This window comes from Cololabis saira, chromosome 19, assembly GCF_033807715.1.
Source record: "Cololabis saira isolate AMF1-May2022 chromosome 19, fColSai1.1, whole genome shotgun sequence".
Classification (NCBI taxonomy): domain Eukaryota; kingdom Metazoa; phylum Chordata; class Actinopteri; order Beloniformes; family Belonidae; genus Cololabis; species Cololabis saira.
In genome coordinates this window covers 27,050,361-27,068,882 of record NC_084605.1, presented here as the reverse complement: position 1 = coordinate 27,068,882, position 18,522 = coordinate 27,050,361, and the positions used below count along the sequence as shown (strand labels likewise).

At 43.4% G+C, this 18,522-nt stretch overlaps 1 protein-coding gene across 2 annotated transcripts in view; it reads left to right on the top strand.

Annotated features, from left to right (window-relative positions):
* Positions 1–18,522, top strand: part of bahcc1b (BAH domain and coiled-coil containing 1b) — a 64,875-nt gene that overhangs the window by 9,736 nt on the left and 36,617 nt on the right. For both annotated transcript variants that reach the window (XM_061709061.1, XM_061709060.1), the window contains exon 2: positions 622–950. In XM_061709061.1, the coding sequence (XP_061565045.1) occupies positions 782–950 (169 nt within the window). In that variant the 5' untranslated portion in view covers positions 622–781. The remainder of the gene's footprint in view (positions 1–621; positions 951–18,522) is intronic.

Genomic DNA, 18,522 nt, shown 5'->3' with positions numbered 1-18,522 from the left:
ATATATATTCAGTCCTATTTGGAACTTTACAAGCTGAAATCTCCATAAGGATAAAAACCGCGTTTGTGCAGTGATTTTCAGAATATTTTTGTCCAAGAGGGCCGAAGTCCAGCCTGCTTATTGCCAGTCCTTGTTGTTGTCCTTGTTGTCTTTTACGCTTTTTTATCTGCTTGGAACTATTCTACTTTTTGTTGATCGATTGTTTGTACCTGTGTCAATCTCACTCTTCCTTCCTTTTTTCCCCCCTCTGATAAACAAACCTCCTTTGTGAGTTACTTTCATCGTGTTTGGCCATAATAAGTCTGTGTGTATGTGCGCTCGCTCGCTCGCGCGTGTGTGTTGGGGCTGTTGGAGCCAGCGATGTTATGCAGGCTAAATCCACTCACCTTTTCCATGTACACAGCAGACTTTACTCACCTCGCTGGCAACAAAAAAGAAAAAAAAAAATCATAGCGTCAGATAACTGTGGGCTTTGAACCTTTTTAAAATCTATGTGTTGATTATTTTTTTTATTGCTGGTTCGTTTAAACTTGCACAGTGTCTGTCTCCCAAGCTTTTCCTCAGCGATGTATCCCTGCTTGGCTCCCAGCTCTGACTTGTCTCCTGCTCTCTCTTTTGTAGGACATGACGGGGACTCCGCTTCCACCCTGCAAAGCCAAAACTCCGCTCACTGCGAGGGGAGCCCAAAGTTTATAAAAGGGATTATTTGAATTTGGATGCCTGAAACCTTCGGTGCCTCCGGATTTTACTCTGGATTTTGGATTTATCGGTTCTCATCGGAATGGAAAGCCGCGATTTCGCTCCGCCGCAGCACCTCCTGACGGAGCGGAGCGCCCTGGGTCACGGCGCCGCGGCGCGGATGGCGCCTGGCGGCCACGGCTCCGTGCAGCACCCCGCGCACTTCCAGGCCGGGAAGTACTACTCCCACCTCTCCATGGCGCAGCACTCAGGTCGGTGAATGCCACTCTCTCTCGAGTCTCTCACACCAATGTGGGTTTAGAACAAGCACGTACTCCTTTTGCTTATGTTTTCCATATTGAAAACTTGGGAAGCCTTGAAGCGCTTCAGGGACTAACTTTTTTCCCCCTGAAAGGAAAGTGCGCTTACATTGTTTAGCGTTTATACATTTAAGAAAAACTGCGGGAGGATCTTTAGGAGTTTTAAGTTTTGTCTCATTTTTTTTGGACAAAGCTCTTTGCTGCCTGCCGCGGATAAAGAACAAATATACGTGTTGGTTCCGCTTCACATAAAAGGACCATAACGTAGCGTTGGCTCACAAATGGAGATTTACATTTTTGATATATGTAACTTCTTTTTTTCCTCACGACTTTATAAGTTCTCTAGTATTATTTGGTTTTCAGTAAACATGGATTATTCTAGTGGCATAATCTTGTTATACATTTGTATGGGGTCATCAATTAGCGTACTGCAAATCGTTGCCATTTAATGTAATTAATTCCAATTGGGTTGTATCGTCGCTCATATTTCCCATTAAACAGTAAATTAAAGGTATCGCTGGAGCCGTGCGTCTGCGCGGACCCTCCTTCGTAGCGTGTGTGCTTCCACCAGGACGGTGCTTTTGTGCCGGTAGGTTCCGGGGCTCACGCTGGTTTGTACTGGTCCCAAACTGGGGACTGCGTTGGTCGGAAGGAAATGGAGCTCTGCCTAAAAGAGGTGCGGGTAATACCAGAAAATCCGGTTTCTATATTGAGGGGGGACGTGACGGGGTGCGAATGGGTTGACAGTGCATGCATAAGATTTAACAAGTAGCTTTGGTATCCTGTCTCAATAGGGGAGATGTGCGTGCGAGTGTGTGTGTGTGTGTGTGTGTGTGTGTGTGTGTGTGTGTGTGTGTGTGTGTGTGTGTGTGTGTGTGTGTGTGTGTGTGTGTGTGTGTGTGTGTGTGTGTGTGTTGAGAGGGAAAGATTCTACTCGAAATTATTAATTGCATATAAACATGAGTGGTATATAGCCTAGGCTATATGAATCTTAGACAAATCGTCAATTAAAATAAAGCTAGTTCTTCTACACGCTTAAATATTCGATTTGTGTGTGTGTGACCCATTTTCTATGTGCACCTATGTATGTATGTATGTATATATATATATATATATATATATATATATATATATATATATATATATATATATATATATATATATATATATATATATATATATATATTGTATTAAACAATCTATTTACAAATATTTTGATATATAATCAAATGACGGACAAACCATAATTTATTTACTATTAATAATATATATTATCATTTATTTTATGATATATTCAGCTTCTTAATTTTACCAGCATTTTTGGGGGGTGATCAGAGATACATTTAGATCTTAGATAAACAGTCATATTATCCTGCATAACAATTCAAATAGCATTTAGACTGATACTGCTGCTCACTGACATGCATTATAGCCCAATTTAAAAATGATTCTGTAATGTTGAAAGGGGGAATAAGCATAGTAATGCAGGGTGATAATGCTATTGAAATATATTCAAGAGGGCCTCTCACTGGGTCTCAAGGTGCATGACACTGTATTGAGATTCAAGATATCCAGACTCTCCATGCATGTCCCTTATGGGGTTTTGACTGACATGACGGGCATACTGGATTGTTGTTTTGGGGGTGGGGGTTGGGGTACGTGTGTGTATGTGTGTTTGGTGGGAGGTTAGGATGGGGGGTTACCTTTGTCCTTGCCCCCTTAGAGATTCAGAAAGCTGGATGCCTGGCCCTAAGCCTCGGCACAGGGGGTAGATATGATGTGGAGTTGGCCATAGCGGAGCAGGAGTGGGGAGGAGAGGGGGGTTAAGACAAGAGTTTTTTTTTCAGATCTTTGTGAAGACAGACACACACATCTTTTACAGTCTCACAATACACCAGACTGGGTGTATCATTTACAGAAAGTTAAAAAAAAAAAAAAAAACTCCCTCATTTTCCTGATTCTTCATTTCCCCCCAAAACCTGCAATCCATCAATTTGGTGAAGCCTCTTATTTAGATCAGCATGGTGTCTGCTTGAGTATGGTCTCTCTTGACAAAATGATGGAATGACAGACAGATACCAGCACCATAAGCCACAGCCCCCGCTTGATAAAGTCCCACAATGATATTACACAGGCGTTTAGATTACTGATAGAAGCAGTAGGAAAGCCTTTGTCTCTGTCTGTCTCTCTCTCTGTCTCTCTCTCTCTCTCTCACCCCCCCTCCCATTTCAATGCTTTGCTTTTATTCCTGTCTCTCCGTCCTTTTCTTCCCTGTTCTGTGATGTTAGCCCCTGGGCCGTTGTTGCGCAAGTGCGTGCGTGTGTGATTAGGGTTAGGTTTAGCCTGCAGTAGCACAGGTGTGCAGCATTATCGAGGGCGTGGCAGTGCTTGTCATTGAGCAGGTGTGTTACTTCCCAGACAGCAGACGGTTTTTGTTTACACAATTGTGTATGTGAGAGCGTGCATTTGTGTGTGACCTACTAATACAGATAGAAAGAGTTTACGTCCATGTTATTCCTGCACGCAGGAGAAGCTGCACACACTCACAAACTCATTTGCAGACCTTAAAAGGATTCCTGCCTTCAGTTGTCCTTGTTTAGTGCTTTGAGAAAGTAATAAACCACAATGTTTTTGTAAGACCAGATAACCTCTCTGCCACTTATCTCTATTCATTTATTACTTTATCTTTTGCCTTTTTCTACTGACCTTTCTCCTCTTCTTCTTGGCCTTCTCTTCCGCTTCCTTCTTCCTTCATGTTCAGTCTTGTTAGTGAAGCACAAGATCCTGCTGGGATTTTCTGCATATCTCTGCAATAAATGTGTGTAGCTACATACGTGTGTTACATGCAGCGGCCCTGTCCATTCATTACGATCCTGCCATGAAAATCTCTCACCCTCTCGGGGGTTCCTCGGCTTTGATCGTCACAGGAGCGTCTACGACACACCCCTTCACCTTGTTAGCTGCCTGCACCTTCGCACACGAAGCAATGTGCATGAAGCTAAAAGAGGGGATGGTGTATTTGAGTGTGTGCTTGCGGGAGTTTTGAGTTCTGTGTGGATTTGTGTTTGTGGAATTTCAGATACAAAGGTCTGTAGTTAACAGAGATATGCAGCGGGGTGTGAATGTGTGTGTGCGTCTAGTTATGTTAAAGGACAAAGCCTTATATAGATAAAGAAAAGAAGAAAAAAAAACAAAGATGGATAAAGAAAAGGAGGGTTGGAGGGGTAGGGATGAGTTGGTGGGGGGCTGAGGGAGTAGATAGGCTGAATGTTTCCACCTGGTTGGTAATCCAGTCAGATTACCACCGCCTGACAGCAACCACTAGCCCTCATCCCCGACTCCCAAGCCTGGCGTCTCCTCTGCCTCTTAAGAGTGCGAGTGAGCGAAAGCAAGAGAGAAGAGACGCTCAGCAGTATGTGTGTGTGTGTGTGCGTGTGTGTGTGTGTGTGTGTGTGTGTGTGTGTGGGTGGGGATGAGTCAGCAGTGGCTAGGACCTAGTAAAAGCCCCCTGCCACCCCACCACTGCCCCTCGCATCACCCAGCCATCTCGACTCTGGCTACAAGGGGCACATCTCGGGTGCAGCGTGCAAGACGACCCCCTGCTTGGAGGAGACAGCTGGCGGAGACTGCAGCCAGACACTGCAAGGAAAAGATAGTACATTATCAAATCAAATACAAAAATTACAGGGAAGTGTTTAACTTCATGATTGAAAATGGTTGCATGTTTAATTCTGCATTTTTAAGGTGTTCAGTTGTAAACTGTCACTTTTTAACTGACTTGTATGTACTTGAACAAGGAAAAACATGCAACCTATATAACAACATTGGTTTTAACATCCCCCTCCAATTTCTTACTAACCTCAAAATATAGCAAAAACTAATCTGACACCCACATCAGTAGGCAGTGTTGTTATCTAAATGTCGGATAAAATATGCAGCAGGGCCAAAGAAATCAGGAAAATCAGTTTGACTGTTGGACCAGTGTCGACGTGTAAGAAGCATCGAGTCATTCACCAGTGAAGGCATTCGAGGCGTCTTTATTACAAATGAGCCGCTTGTGCGGGCTTTGATATTTTAAGCAAATCAGGGAACATCATTTCAATCTATTCCTTAATGTTTTACTTCACTGCAACTAATCAAGTTTACCTCAGAGTAAAGCTGACCAAGATTTGAGCTGCCTGTATGTTCATGTTTGGTTGTTGTTTTTTAATTTTTGTAACGAGAAAGAATATTAAGTGAGAAATCCGACTGATGTAGGAGTTTTGAGCAAAGCTTGCATTTGCTTTGAAGCACATTTGCCACTGTGACAGAAAGACTTTTGTCTCGTCTCCAACTCTCTTCCAACATGAGAACAGCTGCTTATTGTCGGTAGCGGTGATTTGAAGGGAGTGGGGTGCGTTTGGTTGTGACATCTCTGGGGTGTGAACACACGCCACCATCTGATGACTTGGCATGTGATTGGAAAGTGCCAGACTTCCCATATCCATGTGCTCTTTTCTGTCTTTCTCATTCTCACTCCTCTTCTCCCCCCCCAGACCTTCGATCTCCCCAAGCTTCCTTCTTGCTCCTCCCTTTTTCCTCCTTCTGCTTTCCTCTTTCACTTCCCCTTCAGTGTATTTGCTCCTCTCGTTTTTTTCGAGTGGTGCACGAACCCTCCTTCCTCCTCCTCCTCCTCCTCCTCCTCCTCCTCCTTCTCCTCCGCCTCCTCCCCCTCACAGCCATGTTCCTCCCCACTCGTCTTTGCTCTCTTCTCTCTTTTCAATCGATCCCCACACCTCTTATATCCATCTCCCGTCTCCGTCTAACTCCCCACACACCCATCGCCTCCTTGCATTGTTAGCAGGCCAGCCTCTCTCAGCACTCCTTCTATTTCTGTCTCAATTCTGCCTGCTTCCTTTCTTTTTCCACATTGCCTCGTTTGTTTCTCCCCTCTCTCTTCTTGCACCCCCTCCCTCCCTCCCTCCCTCCCTCTCTCCCCACCACACGGCCGGTTGTTAAACGGGCCCGTCCCGGTGCTGCTCGGCCCATGGCCAATTCACTAAATCAGAAACGTTTGGAGGATTTGGCAAGAGGGAGTAAGAACTCAGTGAGGCGCCTTTGAAGTCAGAGCAACGAGAGAAAAATGACATTTTAAACAGCCTGCAAAACACAAGGCTAAAACAGCTTCTTATTCCGTGCAGGAGGGAGGGGGCTGTGTATGTGTGTGTGTGTGTGTGTGTGTGTGTGTGTGTGTGTGTATGTGTGTGTGTGTGTGTGTGTGTGTGTGTGTGTGTGTGCATGTGTGTTCGTTTACAAATACATTGTGCGATGTTTGAATTGTGGCTAATGTGGCTATTATTCATTTTATGATTGCAGAAAAAACCTGCATGATATGTGAAAAGAGAATGTGTGTGTGTGTGTGTGTGTGTGTGTTGCATGTGTGTGTGTGTGTGTGTGTGCAGACACTATAATTGCCTGGTTTTTTATGGCTTTCCTCCTCTCCAACGGGGTCAAGGCAATTTCATGTTTACGCAATGTGACAGAGAGGTGACATCACTTAGACATGATGTCACAGTCTCAGCAGATCCACAAGTCCACACACCTTGAAAACGTACACCGGCCGAGCCAGACGGTGCAACCGTGGAAAACCCTTATCACAGCGGCCGTCGTTACCTGAGACGAGCCGGCTTTTCATCCACCCGAGGGTCACATTTACGTCTGACTCAAAGTCACTCCGGCTGACTTATTTGACTCGGGCCGAGGTCCCCCTTTTCTCAGCCGCTGTGTTTTGGTTCTCCATTCGCTTCATTTCAGCTCTGTTTGGCTTATTCATATTGTAATTGACTCCATTCAGGCCGGTCTATGTCCAGTTTGTTTTGCTGTCAAGGGTTGAGATGGATGGCGGGGGCCGTAGGTTCATCTGGAGGTGAGGTGAAAGAAGGCAGAGTAGTTGGGCTGCCTCCTGAAAACAGGACCCTTCACTTTTCATGAGTCACACTGCTGCCGGGGCTCAGATGGAACAGATTTAGCGTTTGGTGTGAAAGGCAGCTAATGTGCTCTTAAATAGGAAATAGGTACATATCTGTGTGTGTGTGTGTGTTTGTGTGTGATTGTGTGAGAGGGCGTAAGGAGGAGAGGGTAAGGAAAAGAGAGAAGCAGCTGTGTGGAACAGCATGGATCGTTACACAGTGACACACATGAAAGCATTAAGTATATTCAGGAACCTTTGTTGAATATACATGGAGCTGTGTGTGTGTGTGTGTGTGTGTGTGTGTGTGTGTGTGTGTGTGTGTGTGTAAGAGAGAGAGAGAGAGGGAGAGAGAGACCGAGAGAGAGATCGAGAGAGAGGGAGAGAGAGAACCCTCTCTCAAGCTCTTGCTGGAGCTGAGAGTTGTGAGAAGGAAAACAAGAAATGGGAGCAAGAGGGCGAGGAAAAAAAAACGAAAAAAAAAAAAAAACAAAGATCCGTCATCAGTCATTCATGGCTAATCAGTCTCGTGGGACAAGCACACTAACACATGCACACAAATACACACTCACACGCAGTGCTAAGGTCCTAATCCTACCGGGACTGCTCGTGCCTCCGTGTGTGCCTGTCTAAATTTCGGATCCCGCCTGAGTAGAAGCAAGCTCTCTCTCTCTCTCTCTCTCTCCTCCACCTCTTCTTCTCCCTCTGCCTCTTCTCCTCTGCATCTTTGATTGTTGCTAAAGTGTCTCTCTTCTCCTCCTCTCTGCTTTCCTGCCCATGTCTCTTTAATAACCACCTACCGTCTTTCCTGCTCGTTTTTGATGTGTGTTTTTGTAATGTTTGGAAGCACGAGTGCATGCATAATACAGGCACTTCTTTTGTGTGTGAATGTACACTCATAAATGCTTTTTATTTCTTTTTTCTCCCACACACGTGCGCTCGCTCCCGTATCGTTACATGTGTCTGTGTGAAAGTGTGTGTCCTTGGCTCATCGTTAGTGTCGCTGCTGTCGCAGCGACTTCTTCTTTTTTCCAGATCAATATGGTTTAGTGAAATTGAAGTTATTGTTATTTCTGGAGTGAAGTGACACAGCGCTGAATACAATATATTTTTGTAAGTGCATAAATAAAGTATTATAAGAAGCCTTATCTTACATCTTGAAGATCTAACAGATCAAGCAGGCGCAAAGGAGCAGGCGCGCGACTTTCTCTTCACTTGTGGCACACAGTGATGTATTTTGCAGCTGAGAAGCTTGTTTTGTTGATATGCCGGGATGTTTACCATCATTTGGTCTGATAGGGGATTTTTCAATATAAAGTATGTAAAGTATGATACCTGATTTGTATGGGGGGGGGAAAAGTCTTTTAAGTCTCACTGACTGGTGCTTCCCTTACAAAAGTGAAGCTCCACATCGTTTCCAGTAAACCAGGTATCACATATAAGAGTTACATATGAAAAGTATCATGTTTTTGATTGGCAGCTTGTCATAGGTTACATTTAAATTGTTAATACTGATCATTTAAAGTTTACTGATTTGGGAGTTGGCGAAAGGGCCACAGCTGAAATGGGAGGCAGCTTGAGCTTTGTGCGTACTTCTGGTCTCCAGACTTTATGACTGTGATTCAGCTGAACCCGTTCTTGTTGTAACGTTGCAATCTCGTTAAACTTCAGCAGTGAGTTCAGCTTGAAATGTTGCGGTTTAGTTAGTAGATTCACTGCAGCTAAGATACTTAGAAAACTGTCCGATTGCGCTTCCATCCCTGATGTTTGTTGGTGTTCATTTGAGCTAATTCTTAAATAATTATACTATATTTATGATAGCTTTTTAATTTGATTCGTTTATAAGTAAAATTATCTTCATTAGGGTCTACTTTGAGTTCTTGCCTTTATTTATCCATTTATTTATTTTTAGAGAGGCAAGACTTTTGAAGTTGTATCTTTTTTTAATTTGCACATCCTGAATCGAGAAAATAAAAGCCAGATTAGATTTTAATGAAAATCCCCATCAGCTGCAGATTAATTCCTCTCACTTCCTAACGCTCAGCCTTTGTCTCTCTGTCTTCCCTTTTATTTATTTTCTTTCTCCCTCCTTTTCATTTTGTTTTTTAATTTTTCTCAGTAGATCTTTCCAATAAACTGTTATTCCCGCGTAAATATTACAGTAATTTAGGAATATAGAGAATGGAAGAGCTATGCTGATGTAAGGTCAGACGAGGTTATTCTCACCTGCTTGCTGTGCCTGTCTCACTCTCCGCCTCCCACTCCCTCTCCCCTCAGCCTCCCTCCGTCGCTCTCGCATTCGCCGTCTGCTGATCTCGCTCTCCTCCCTTGTTCGGCCTCTTTTCCCTCTCACACACAGACGCGCGCTTACTTGCAGACACCCACACGTTCGCCGTGCTTGCAGACGCAAGCGCAGGCGTACACATATACACACAATGACACCTGCATCTCGAGTTGTTGGGAGTCTAATTTAAGTAAAGTGCCTCTCTTGGAACCAAAACCCCTCAACTCACGATGGTGGAGGGTGATACGGTACAAGCAGGGCTGAACACACACGCAGAGTTATGCCTAGACGCACATACACATCCTCCTGTGATGCTGAGATATGACTCTCCGTGGTATAGGACTGAGGGAAACTCTGTAGATGGCTTGCAAAGTAGCATGTTGCAATAATAATAAGACATTTGATCCCTGCAAGGAAACTCACGGTCCTCGGGCTGCCGGCCGAGCCAACCGTATGGTCAGATAAAGCAGTGGCAGGGCTGCTGGGGGACTGAATGTTTTGCTAAAGCATATTTCCGTGGGATGGATGCCAGCTGACTTGGATGTGGTTGAATCTGTGTATGCTGGTTGCTGGTTAGAGGATGTCGTCTCCTTCGCTGCAGCCGCCCTCCCGCTTCGCTTCTTGGTGTGTAGGTGTGTTTGTTTCCACTGGCGTTTGAGCTAACTTTAGCTGAAGCGGGATTGTGTTGCACTGCTGCTGCTGCAAATCTCGGGCTGCAATCACAAAAATAACTTCAATTGTTTTTTTTGTCTTTTTTTTTTTTTTTGCCTTGCTTCAGCCCAATAAGTACAGAGTGGTGAAAGTAACCAAATCCAAATCTGAGAGGCCTTTTCAATGAAAGAAAAAGAAAAAATAGAAATCCTCAATCAAGGTTTTAATATGAATAAAAAGTTTTGCAGAACTGTTCCACGTGATTTCTGACGTGAGACACCATCAGCCTGATGAATTAAGCTGGATTTGCCAGCTTAGCCTCCTTAGCAGATATCAATCACTTAAGCGCTGATTTAAGAACTATTTTGTTCCGAAAAAAACAAAAACTACCTGCTTAACTTGAACAGTGAATACTAAGAAACCAAAACAATACGTTCAAAGATCCTAAATGGTTGGTTGTGCCACGGGGGGCTTAATTCTCTGCTGGTTTATGAGCAGCACCTTTCACCTCTCAGCTGTTGACATGAGATCTTTGCTCCATGATTTTTTTTTTCTTCCATTTTCTAAACATAACATCCATGTAACAATGAAATGTAATGAAGAATGAAGTTGGCAGAGTAAAGACATGAAAGGAATTTAAATTTGAAGTGTTCACCGTCTTTTCCGTAAGATGGAATCAGCTGGAATTGTGCATTTGAAACGTCTGCATTACTGCTCAGATTTGTTTACGCCGCTTTAATCAACAAGAAACACGTAAATCCACCTCACCACTTCATCGCCATTTTTATCTTAGTTGCTCTCATCCTTCAACTACAAGATGAGTGATTTAGCCGCAGCTGTCAGTCTATCTCCACCCCATCTTCTCTCATGAATTCACCGGTCTAGGTTCATAATATAAAATATTTTGCGTGTAAAAGAACTAATTCAATCTAAATCATGTGCAACCACAAACCATTGCATCACACAGTGGTCACAAAATGTTAGTTGAGTCACCGCTGTTATCTGTAGCATTGTTAATGAGTAACAGTGTCACACAATGCAGCACTAAAGAACATCTGTTTGATGGGGAATGTGCATTAATACACCCTATATTGCAATATGTTACCAGAAGATAGTAAATTTTGATAAGTGGTGAACTCCGGCAGTGTTAGAACTTCAGTGTGTGATTCATGGAGGAACACAGCCCTCTGCCTCCACTCTGCCCTCGGATCATGGTGACGTGTTTTCTGTTAGACTCAATTCTTCCTGGTGTCTTGACCCCCAGATGTATTTTATCCAGCAGTGGACACATGCAGCTTCAAATCATGGAAGTCAGCATGTGTGTGTGTGTGTGTGTGTGTGTGTGTGTGTGTGTGTGTGTGTGTGTGTGTGTGTGTGTGTGTGTGTGTGTGTGTGTGTGTGTGTGTGTGTGTGTGTGTGTGTGTGTGTGTGTGTGTGTGTGTGTGTGTGCTGCAGCTGGAGGCTGAATGGACCATAGAGGCGTGGCACAAGCATGCTGGATTGGATGATGACCATAATTCCCAGAATATGCTTTTTCACTCTGAACACACACACAAGTTAGACAGAATTGCATTATTGACCCTCACCGCAGGCTTTCCTGAAATATCAGAAACCTTATGTTTTTAATTAGTGTGTGTGTGCACGCGCTCCTGCACACACCATTTGCAACTCCTTCTGCTGCAGACTAGGGGAACCAGTCCCGTATGACCCTGTTTTCTCCAATTTTCCCTGTTTTGTTTTGTAAAACATGGAAAAACTTACTTTGACAGCCATCCACCCCCCTACCCTCCTGTTTCCCATTCTCCTGTTGTGAGTTCCTGCTCTCCACGACCATATATGGTCCTTCCCTCCTCCGTCCATGGATGGGTGGGTGGATGGGTGGCGTCCAAGAAATCTGTGGTCAAAAGCAAGAACATTTTCCTCCTCACTCACAGTTTACTGGAGCCTTTTGTGGGCCGATGGAAAACTCTGAGCAGCACTGGCTTTCTTTTGTTTGTCTCTCTCTTTCTTTTGGTGTTTGTGTGTGTGTGCGTGTGTGTGTGTGTGTGTGTGTGTGTGGGGGGGGGGGTCCTCATGCAATGAGACATAATGTGCAATGTTGTTCATTTAATTTCCCTGCTTTCATTTCCTGTAACTTTGATGAAGTCATGGACAGAGGAAGATCTGCCTTTTAGCATCCCTGTTGGCGTTTGATGTAAAACACAGGTGTCGTGGTGGAGCTCTTCCATCGACACTTTTCTGAATGCAAGGAGATGATAATGTGGACAGAATGTGTGTGTATGTGTGTGGATGCTGATGCTCTGGTCCTGCAGCCTGGGAGTTAGGCTTTGAGCAGTGCTGTTCATAGTCTGCTGATTTATGCGCCTCACAGGGAAATTTCTCATTTGTAGCTCTTTCATCTCGTTTTCTTCCCCCCTCTACTCTTTTCTCCCCTTCTCTTTCTCTGTCCTTTCTCTTCTTCCCGCCATAATGTGATTCAGCACGGCTGCTTGTCCCAGGCGGCGTGCCATGCTTTGCTTGCTCACCCTTCTCCCTCCCTCCCTCCCTCCCTCCCTCCTTCCCTCTCTCTCTCTCTAACATGAATGAGTCAAGAGGAATCGTTGATGAAAAATAAGATAGAGCAGAAGGAAAATGCTATCTGGATCAAGTCGGGCAAAAGAACTCCTTTTCTCCACTGAACATATTCTTTGTAAGCACTGCTCAGGCACTCACTCACACGTTGAATGTGCTTGCGTCCCCAGTGCTACAATGCTTTCGTGGACCGTGTGTGTGTGTGTGTGTGTGTGTGTGTGTGTGTGTGTGTGTGTGTGTGTGTGTGTGTGGGGCACATTTGTTTGAGCAGCCGTGTCACTTGTGCAATTCTGTGGTGTCAAAACAGATCAGAAAGGTCTGGCTTGACTCCTGCCCCTGAACACACACACACACACACACACACACACACACACACACACACACACACACACACACTAAATATGCGCACACACACACGCAGACTGCAGGCTCGGTGCCAGGGCTCTTGGTGGTTGGAGGCTTATGAGGGTCGGAGCGCCGAGAGGTTGCCAAGTGTACGGCAATAAGTGTAACTGCCAAGCTAACGAGAGTCAAAACCTCTGACACACACCGAGACCGTCCTTTCAGGCTCTTAAGCTGTCTCCAGTAGTGGCAGAGGGTGTGTGTGTGTGAGTGTGTGTGTGTGAGTGTGTGTGTGTGCGTGTGTGTGTGCGTGCATGCGTGCGTGCATGCGTGTGTGTGTGAGAGGGATAGAGAGAGAGAGATAGTTCAGTATATCAGTGCAAGCAAAGCTTTTGTTAATTGGCAAATGTGACAATACAACACAAGAGGATATTGATCTTCAATCGGATGGAGATTGATTTAAGTCATCATCCTCCAAGGTGTGTGTGTGTGTGTGTGTGTGTGTGTGTGTGTGTGTGTGTGTGTGTGTGTGTGTGTGTGTGTGTATTGATCAGCTGCAGTCCATTCAGCCGCTTGCATCAAAGAAATCACCCGTCTACTTTATCCACGTGTGCCTCTGTTCACAATGTGACGTTGTTTTATCATCACCAACGACTCTCCCTTTGGTGGCTTCCTTCTTTTCCTTTCCCTCTCCTGTCTGCCTCTTCCTCATCCTCCTCTTCCTCTTGTTTTCTGGCTTTAGAATAGTGAGGGACCTTGGGAGAGACTGGCCCGTTATCTCTTGTTTTATTTTTCCGTTTCCCCGTTGATTTCATCAAGCACTCTCATCAAGACAAAGACACAAAAGAAAGCTCAGGGTTGGTGATTTATTTATTTATTTTTGCTCTGATGTTTTTTTTTCTTCCTGCTGTATATTAATTGGTGTGACTGAGGCAAGATCAGAGCTTTTATCATCTGAAAATGGGAAATGGCCTTGCCAGAGCTGCTTTTAAAAAAAACATTTAGGAAGGTTTCGTGAGAAAGCCTTTTCTTTTAGTGACGACTTCTTAAATGTGTGAAAACCTGAGCTCTAACTTTAAATATTTCTACCCCGCATTCATCTAGGTTGTTATTTCAATCAGCGTCTTGCAGAAACGATAGCGTGATATTGTAGCTTATATAGATGGATTTCTTTCGCCTTTTGTGGAGACAGCAGTGTGAAACGGCATCCTGGATTCCCCGGCTGCTCCTGAAGCAGCGGCATCAAATCCTGCCATTTATCCCATTGAATCTCTAGATTTGCTGATATCAAACTCTGCAGCGGCCTCATTCTAAGCAGCAAAAAACCTGCCCAGAAAAACAAGGCACACACCCAGATTTTTTCTCTCTTTTTTCCCCGCAAAGAGTGTTTAAGTGTTTTTAAGTGGATTTCCCTTCAGTAAATCACATTACAGCCAATCGTAAATAAACCGAAGCAGATTCTGCTCACTGTAAGTACAGACGACTGCGTTGACTATGAATGTGAATGAAAACTCATAATTCAGGTTTTTATTACCTCGGATTGTCAACATTGGAAGATTCGCTGCTTGTTGACACACTTTTCCAAGTTATGATGCCAAGTGGGAAAATGGAGGCATGCAAACACATTTTCTATTTTAATTACCACTACAGAGACTCAACTGTCTCCTCACTTAGCAGCTTGTATTTATAATAAATAATATCTTTTTTTTTTGGGTTAGATCAATAGACATTTGTAAGTGAAGTGAAAACCCAAAACTAGTGACAAGTAGTGTTGTGTTTCTTCATTAGCTGTAAATCTATCATTGTGTTTACATTCATAATTTGATGTTTCTGCTCAGAGGACCAGGAAACTATGGAAGGATGCAGCAGTGACAGATGGAAAGGGAATGTGTGTGGATCAGGATAAACCAAAGGCGGAAACAGAGGCCAGGAAGAGAGTGAAGGGGAGGAGGAGGAGGAGGAGGAGGAAAAAGAAAGCATGGACAGAAATGAGGTTTACATTAGCGGCTGGCCTTGGAGATGATTTTCCATATCAGCAGGCCAGAGGGAGCGGGGAAATATGATTTTTCTCCTCAACTTGCCAACAGAAAACAGACATGAGGGGTATAGAGTCAGGTAAGGGAGTGAAGGAAAGAGTTAAGTAAATGGGAAAAGATGGAGGAATGGGGAAAAGGTAGAGACCCGGTAGGGCTGAGAGTCACCACTTAACTTACTGATCAACAACATTGGTATTTAAGTGTCTTTCAAATGTCCTCTTGAATGGATAGACTTCACTTTAGGAGTCTCATTGGCACACGTCCGAAATCTATCCTCTCTTTTCACTGACAGTTGTGGCACATTAGTTACAGACAGCTGTGTCGTGTATCATTCTTTATATCGTGTGTGTGTGCATACGTGTTTAGGAGTCAGCAGTGCTGGAGGCCTCGTGCTTCTCAAAGTCTGCTGATGTACAGAAGGTTTTTTTTTAATGTTTTATTCTTTTCCACTAATTTTCATTTTGACTTCAGTGAGCGGAAACATAAAGAACCCTAGACGGGGGTGGGATTTCTGCTTTTAAACGATATGTTGTTTTACTTTAACACAAGTTTGCTCAAGAACATTTAAGTTACCTGTTGGTCCAATAAATGTAAAAACAACATCTAATTACTAGTTTTTAGTCCTCCAAAAACAATATTTTCCTTTTGCAAATTGATCATTTTGCAGTAAAACTGCCACAAAAGTGATTTGACACACCTGCAACATGTTGGAAATTGCCTATAAGTAAATTTAAGAAGGTGGAAGGTGGTGTTACACGGTGGAGCCAGAAAACTGAGCTCCGCCTGACTCAACAATGTCCGTGGAGTGTTTTCACCATTTAACATCGCCGTATGTCATGATTAATTCAGGTTAGACTTAATTGATACATGGTAAGGGTTTGGTATTTGTATGTACATCCTGGCATAATGTCACCTGAACATTGTACAAAACAAAGGAAAAGTAAAAGTATCTCACAATTTTGCACCTTTGCTGTGAACATTTGAACACGTGTGGAAGAAAAAGTGTGATGTTCTGTGTGTGTGTGTGTGTGTGTGTGTGTGTGTGTGTGTGTTTCAATGCTAGGGATCCAGCTGTATAAATAGGCACACACTCCCTGATTTGTCTCCTAATACATGCGGCTGCTTCATCTCATTCCTGATGTATCCCATGCCCTCCCTCTTGCGTGCACGCTGTGTGTTTGGGTGCACACGGGTGCATTCTTCGTGCATTTCTTAGAAATATTGGTAGACAGCTGAAGGCACTTGTGGTTGTGGTTGTCAGGGTGTCGGGACGTTGTGGAGATGAGAGCACTGTACGTGTGTGTTAGTGTGTGTAGCTGGAATGTGGACTGTTGTGGTTGTGGTAATTGCCTCTGATGCAACGCAGCATTTATGGGTAACGACCCAGCCCACCACCTCTCTGCTTCTCTAGATCCAGTGACTAATTACCTGATTCCCTGTGGATTTGTTTCCTCCTTCCCCTACAACTGTTCAGTTTGTTTCAATAAATGGGAGCGTGCTAATGAGTGGAGATACATCCAAACTAAACCAAAGTGAACACAGCCAGCTCGCTCAGGTTGTTGAAACTAAACACGTGCTCATCTAAGAAAGAATATACTTGTTTCTCATTTTCAAACTCAGTCTGTCTGTATCAGATAAATAATAGTGTTTTTAAGGTTTAAACCCAACCAGTTGCAGGTGAAGAGCCAACATGAAAAACCATATTTCCATGGTACTGACTTTTTTCTTAGGATTTGGGGTTTGCAGGTCACTGAGATATGTTAGAAAGCATCATACATTCATTCATTTTGTGTACATCCTGTCTTGGTGGGGCTGGGCACATGAAGACAAATGAGACAACAACGGCTGTCCATTTAGAATCACCAATCAACCTACAAAAATGGGAGACCATCCCATGTCCAAACATGGTGACAGTGCTGACCACACCACAGATTCATACCAGAAGGTTCAAATTTACGCAATGTCTTGTGAGAAGCTTCTGGTGGACAATGACGAGTCAACACAGTTATGTTTATCAGTCCACTGTCTCAAAGAGACAGAACAGAAACACTATTATTTTTATCAATACAGCTGTTTACACATGGCCTGGGAACCAGACGAACTCGGGCCTCATGTTTCATTTGTTCTGGCAGAATGCATCTGGCCTCACTCAACCTTCAAACAGATATTCACTCGGCCCTGCCCAGTGCAGGCCAATCACAACTGCATAAAAAAACAAAACAAAACCAAAAAAAAAGGGGGGGGGGGGTTGATGCAATTAGACTGCATATAGGAGTACCATTGAGGGAGGCTGCTCAGCTCCACGGTGAACAGCGTTTGCTGTTCTAGAGGTCAGAAAGTGGTTTCTGACCATTGATTAGACCTCAAAGAGACTAAATTGAATTACAGTGTCAATGTAAAACATACTTTACCATTTTACACAACATCAATGTACCTGATCTATAGGAGAGTTTCCATTAGCAGGGATCAGGGGTAGCCTCAAACGCGGTCTGTCTCCATTTTCAGGAATAAAATAATTTCCTGCTTTGTGTTAGGAACTTCAGCTCAGAAAAAACTGCTGGATGGGGGTTGCAGTTGACTTGGTTCTGACTGGATATCCTCCAGGCCAGGGGTCGGCAACCCAAAATGTTGAAAGCCATATTGGACCAAAAACACAAAAAACAAATATGTCTGGAGCCGCAAAAAATGAAAAGTCTTGTATAAACCTTAGAATGAAGAAACACATGCTGCATGTTTCTATATTAGTTATAACTGGGGGAAGATTTTTTTTTAAATTATGCAAAAAAGTCGAAATGTCAAGAAAAAAGTCGAAATTTCGAGGAAAAAGTCGAAATGTCAAGATAAATGTTGAAGTACAATCTTGAGACAAAAGTCGAAATGTCGAGAAAAAAGTCGAAATGTCGAGAAAAAAGTCAAAATTTTGAGAAAAAAGTCAAAATTTCGAGAAAAAAGTTGAAATGTCGAGAAAAAAGTCAAAATTTTGAGAAAAAAGTTCGAGATTAAAAAGAGATTAAAATATCGAGATTAAAAAGGAAAGGAAAAACAAAGAAAAAAACAGAAAAAAGGAAAAAAAGAAGAAAGAAAAAGAAAAAGGAAAAAAGAAAAGAAAAAAAGGAAAAAGAGAAAAAATAGGAAAAAAGGAAAAAAAAGAAAAAAAGAAGGAAAAAAAAGGTCAAATATTTTTGAAAAAGCTCCAGGAGCCACTAGGGTGGCGGTAAAGAGCCGCATGCGGCTCTAGAGCCGCGGGTTGCCGACCCCTGCTCTAGGCATATGTGACACCGTTTAGCTTTCTCAATGTCCTCTCCAAGTACGAGTCATCTCTTTTCGTTCATCAGAAAGCTAACCATCTTGTCGTCTTTATTGTAATCTGGTTGTTTCAGGTTTTTCTTCTTTCTTTTTTTTCTTTTTCCTTTAATTTTTCTTTTAACTATTGGTGGGTGGTTAAAATGAAAAAGTGGTTTGCTACAACAAGCAAGGGATGTTTTGACAAGTCACTGGATCCTACCGGGTTCAACCCTGTGATGGACACAAACAGCTGAGAAGACCAAGGAAGGCTCCGTTAAAGTTCCAGCCTGCTAGATTTGCTCCCCTTAGTCCCTCAAATGGAAATCTGCCGTATAATACATGTATATAATACCATTTGTTGCTTCTAACAGTGTTTCGCTGCTAAAACACAGGTGACTCAAGCAATTC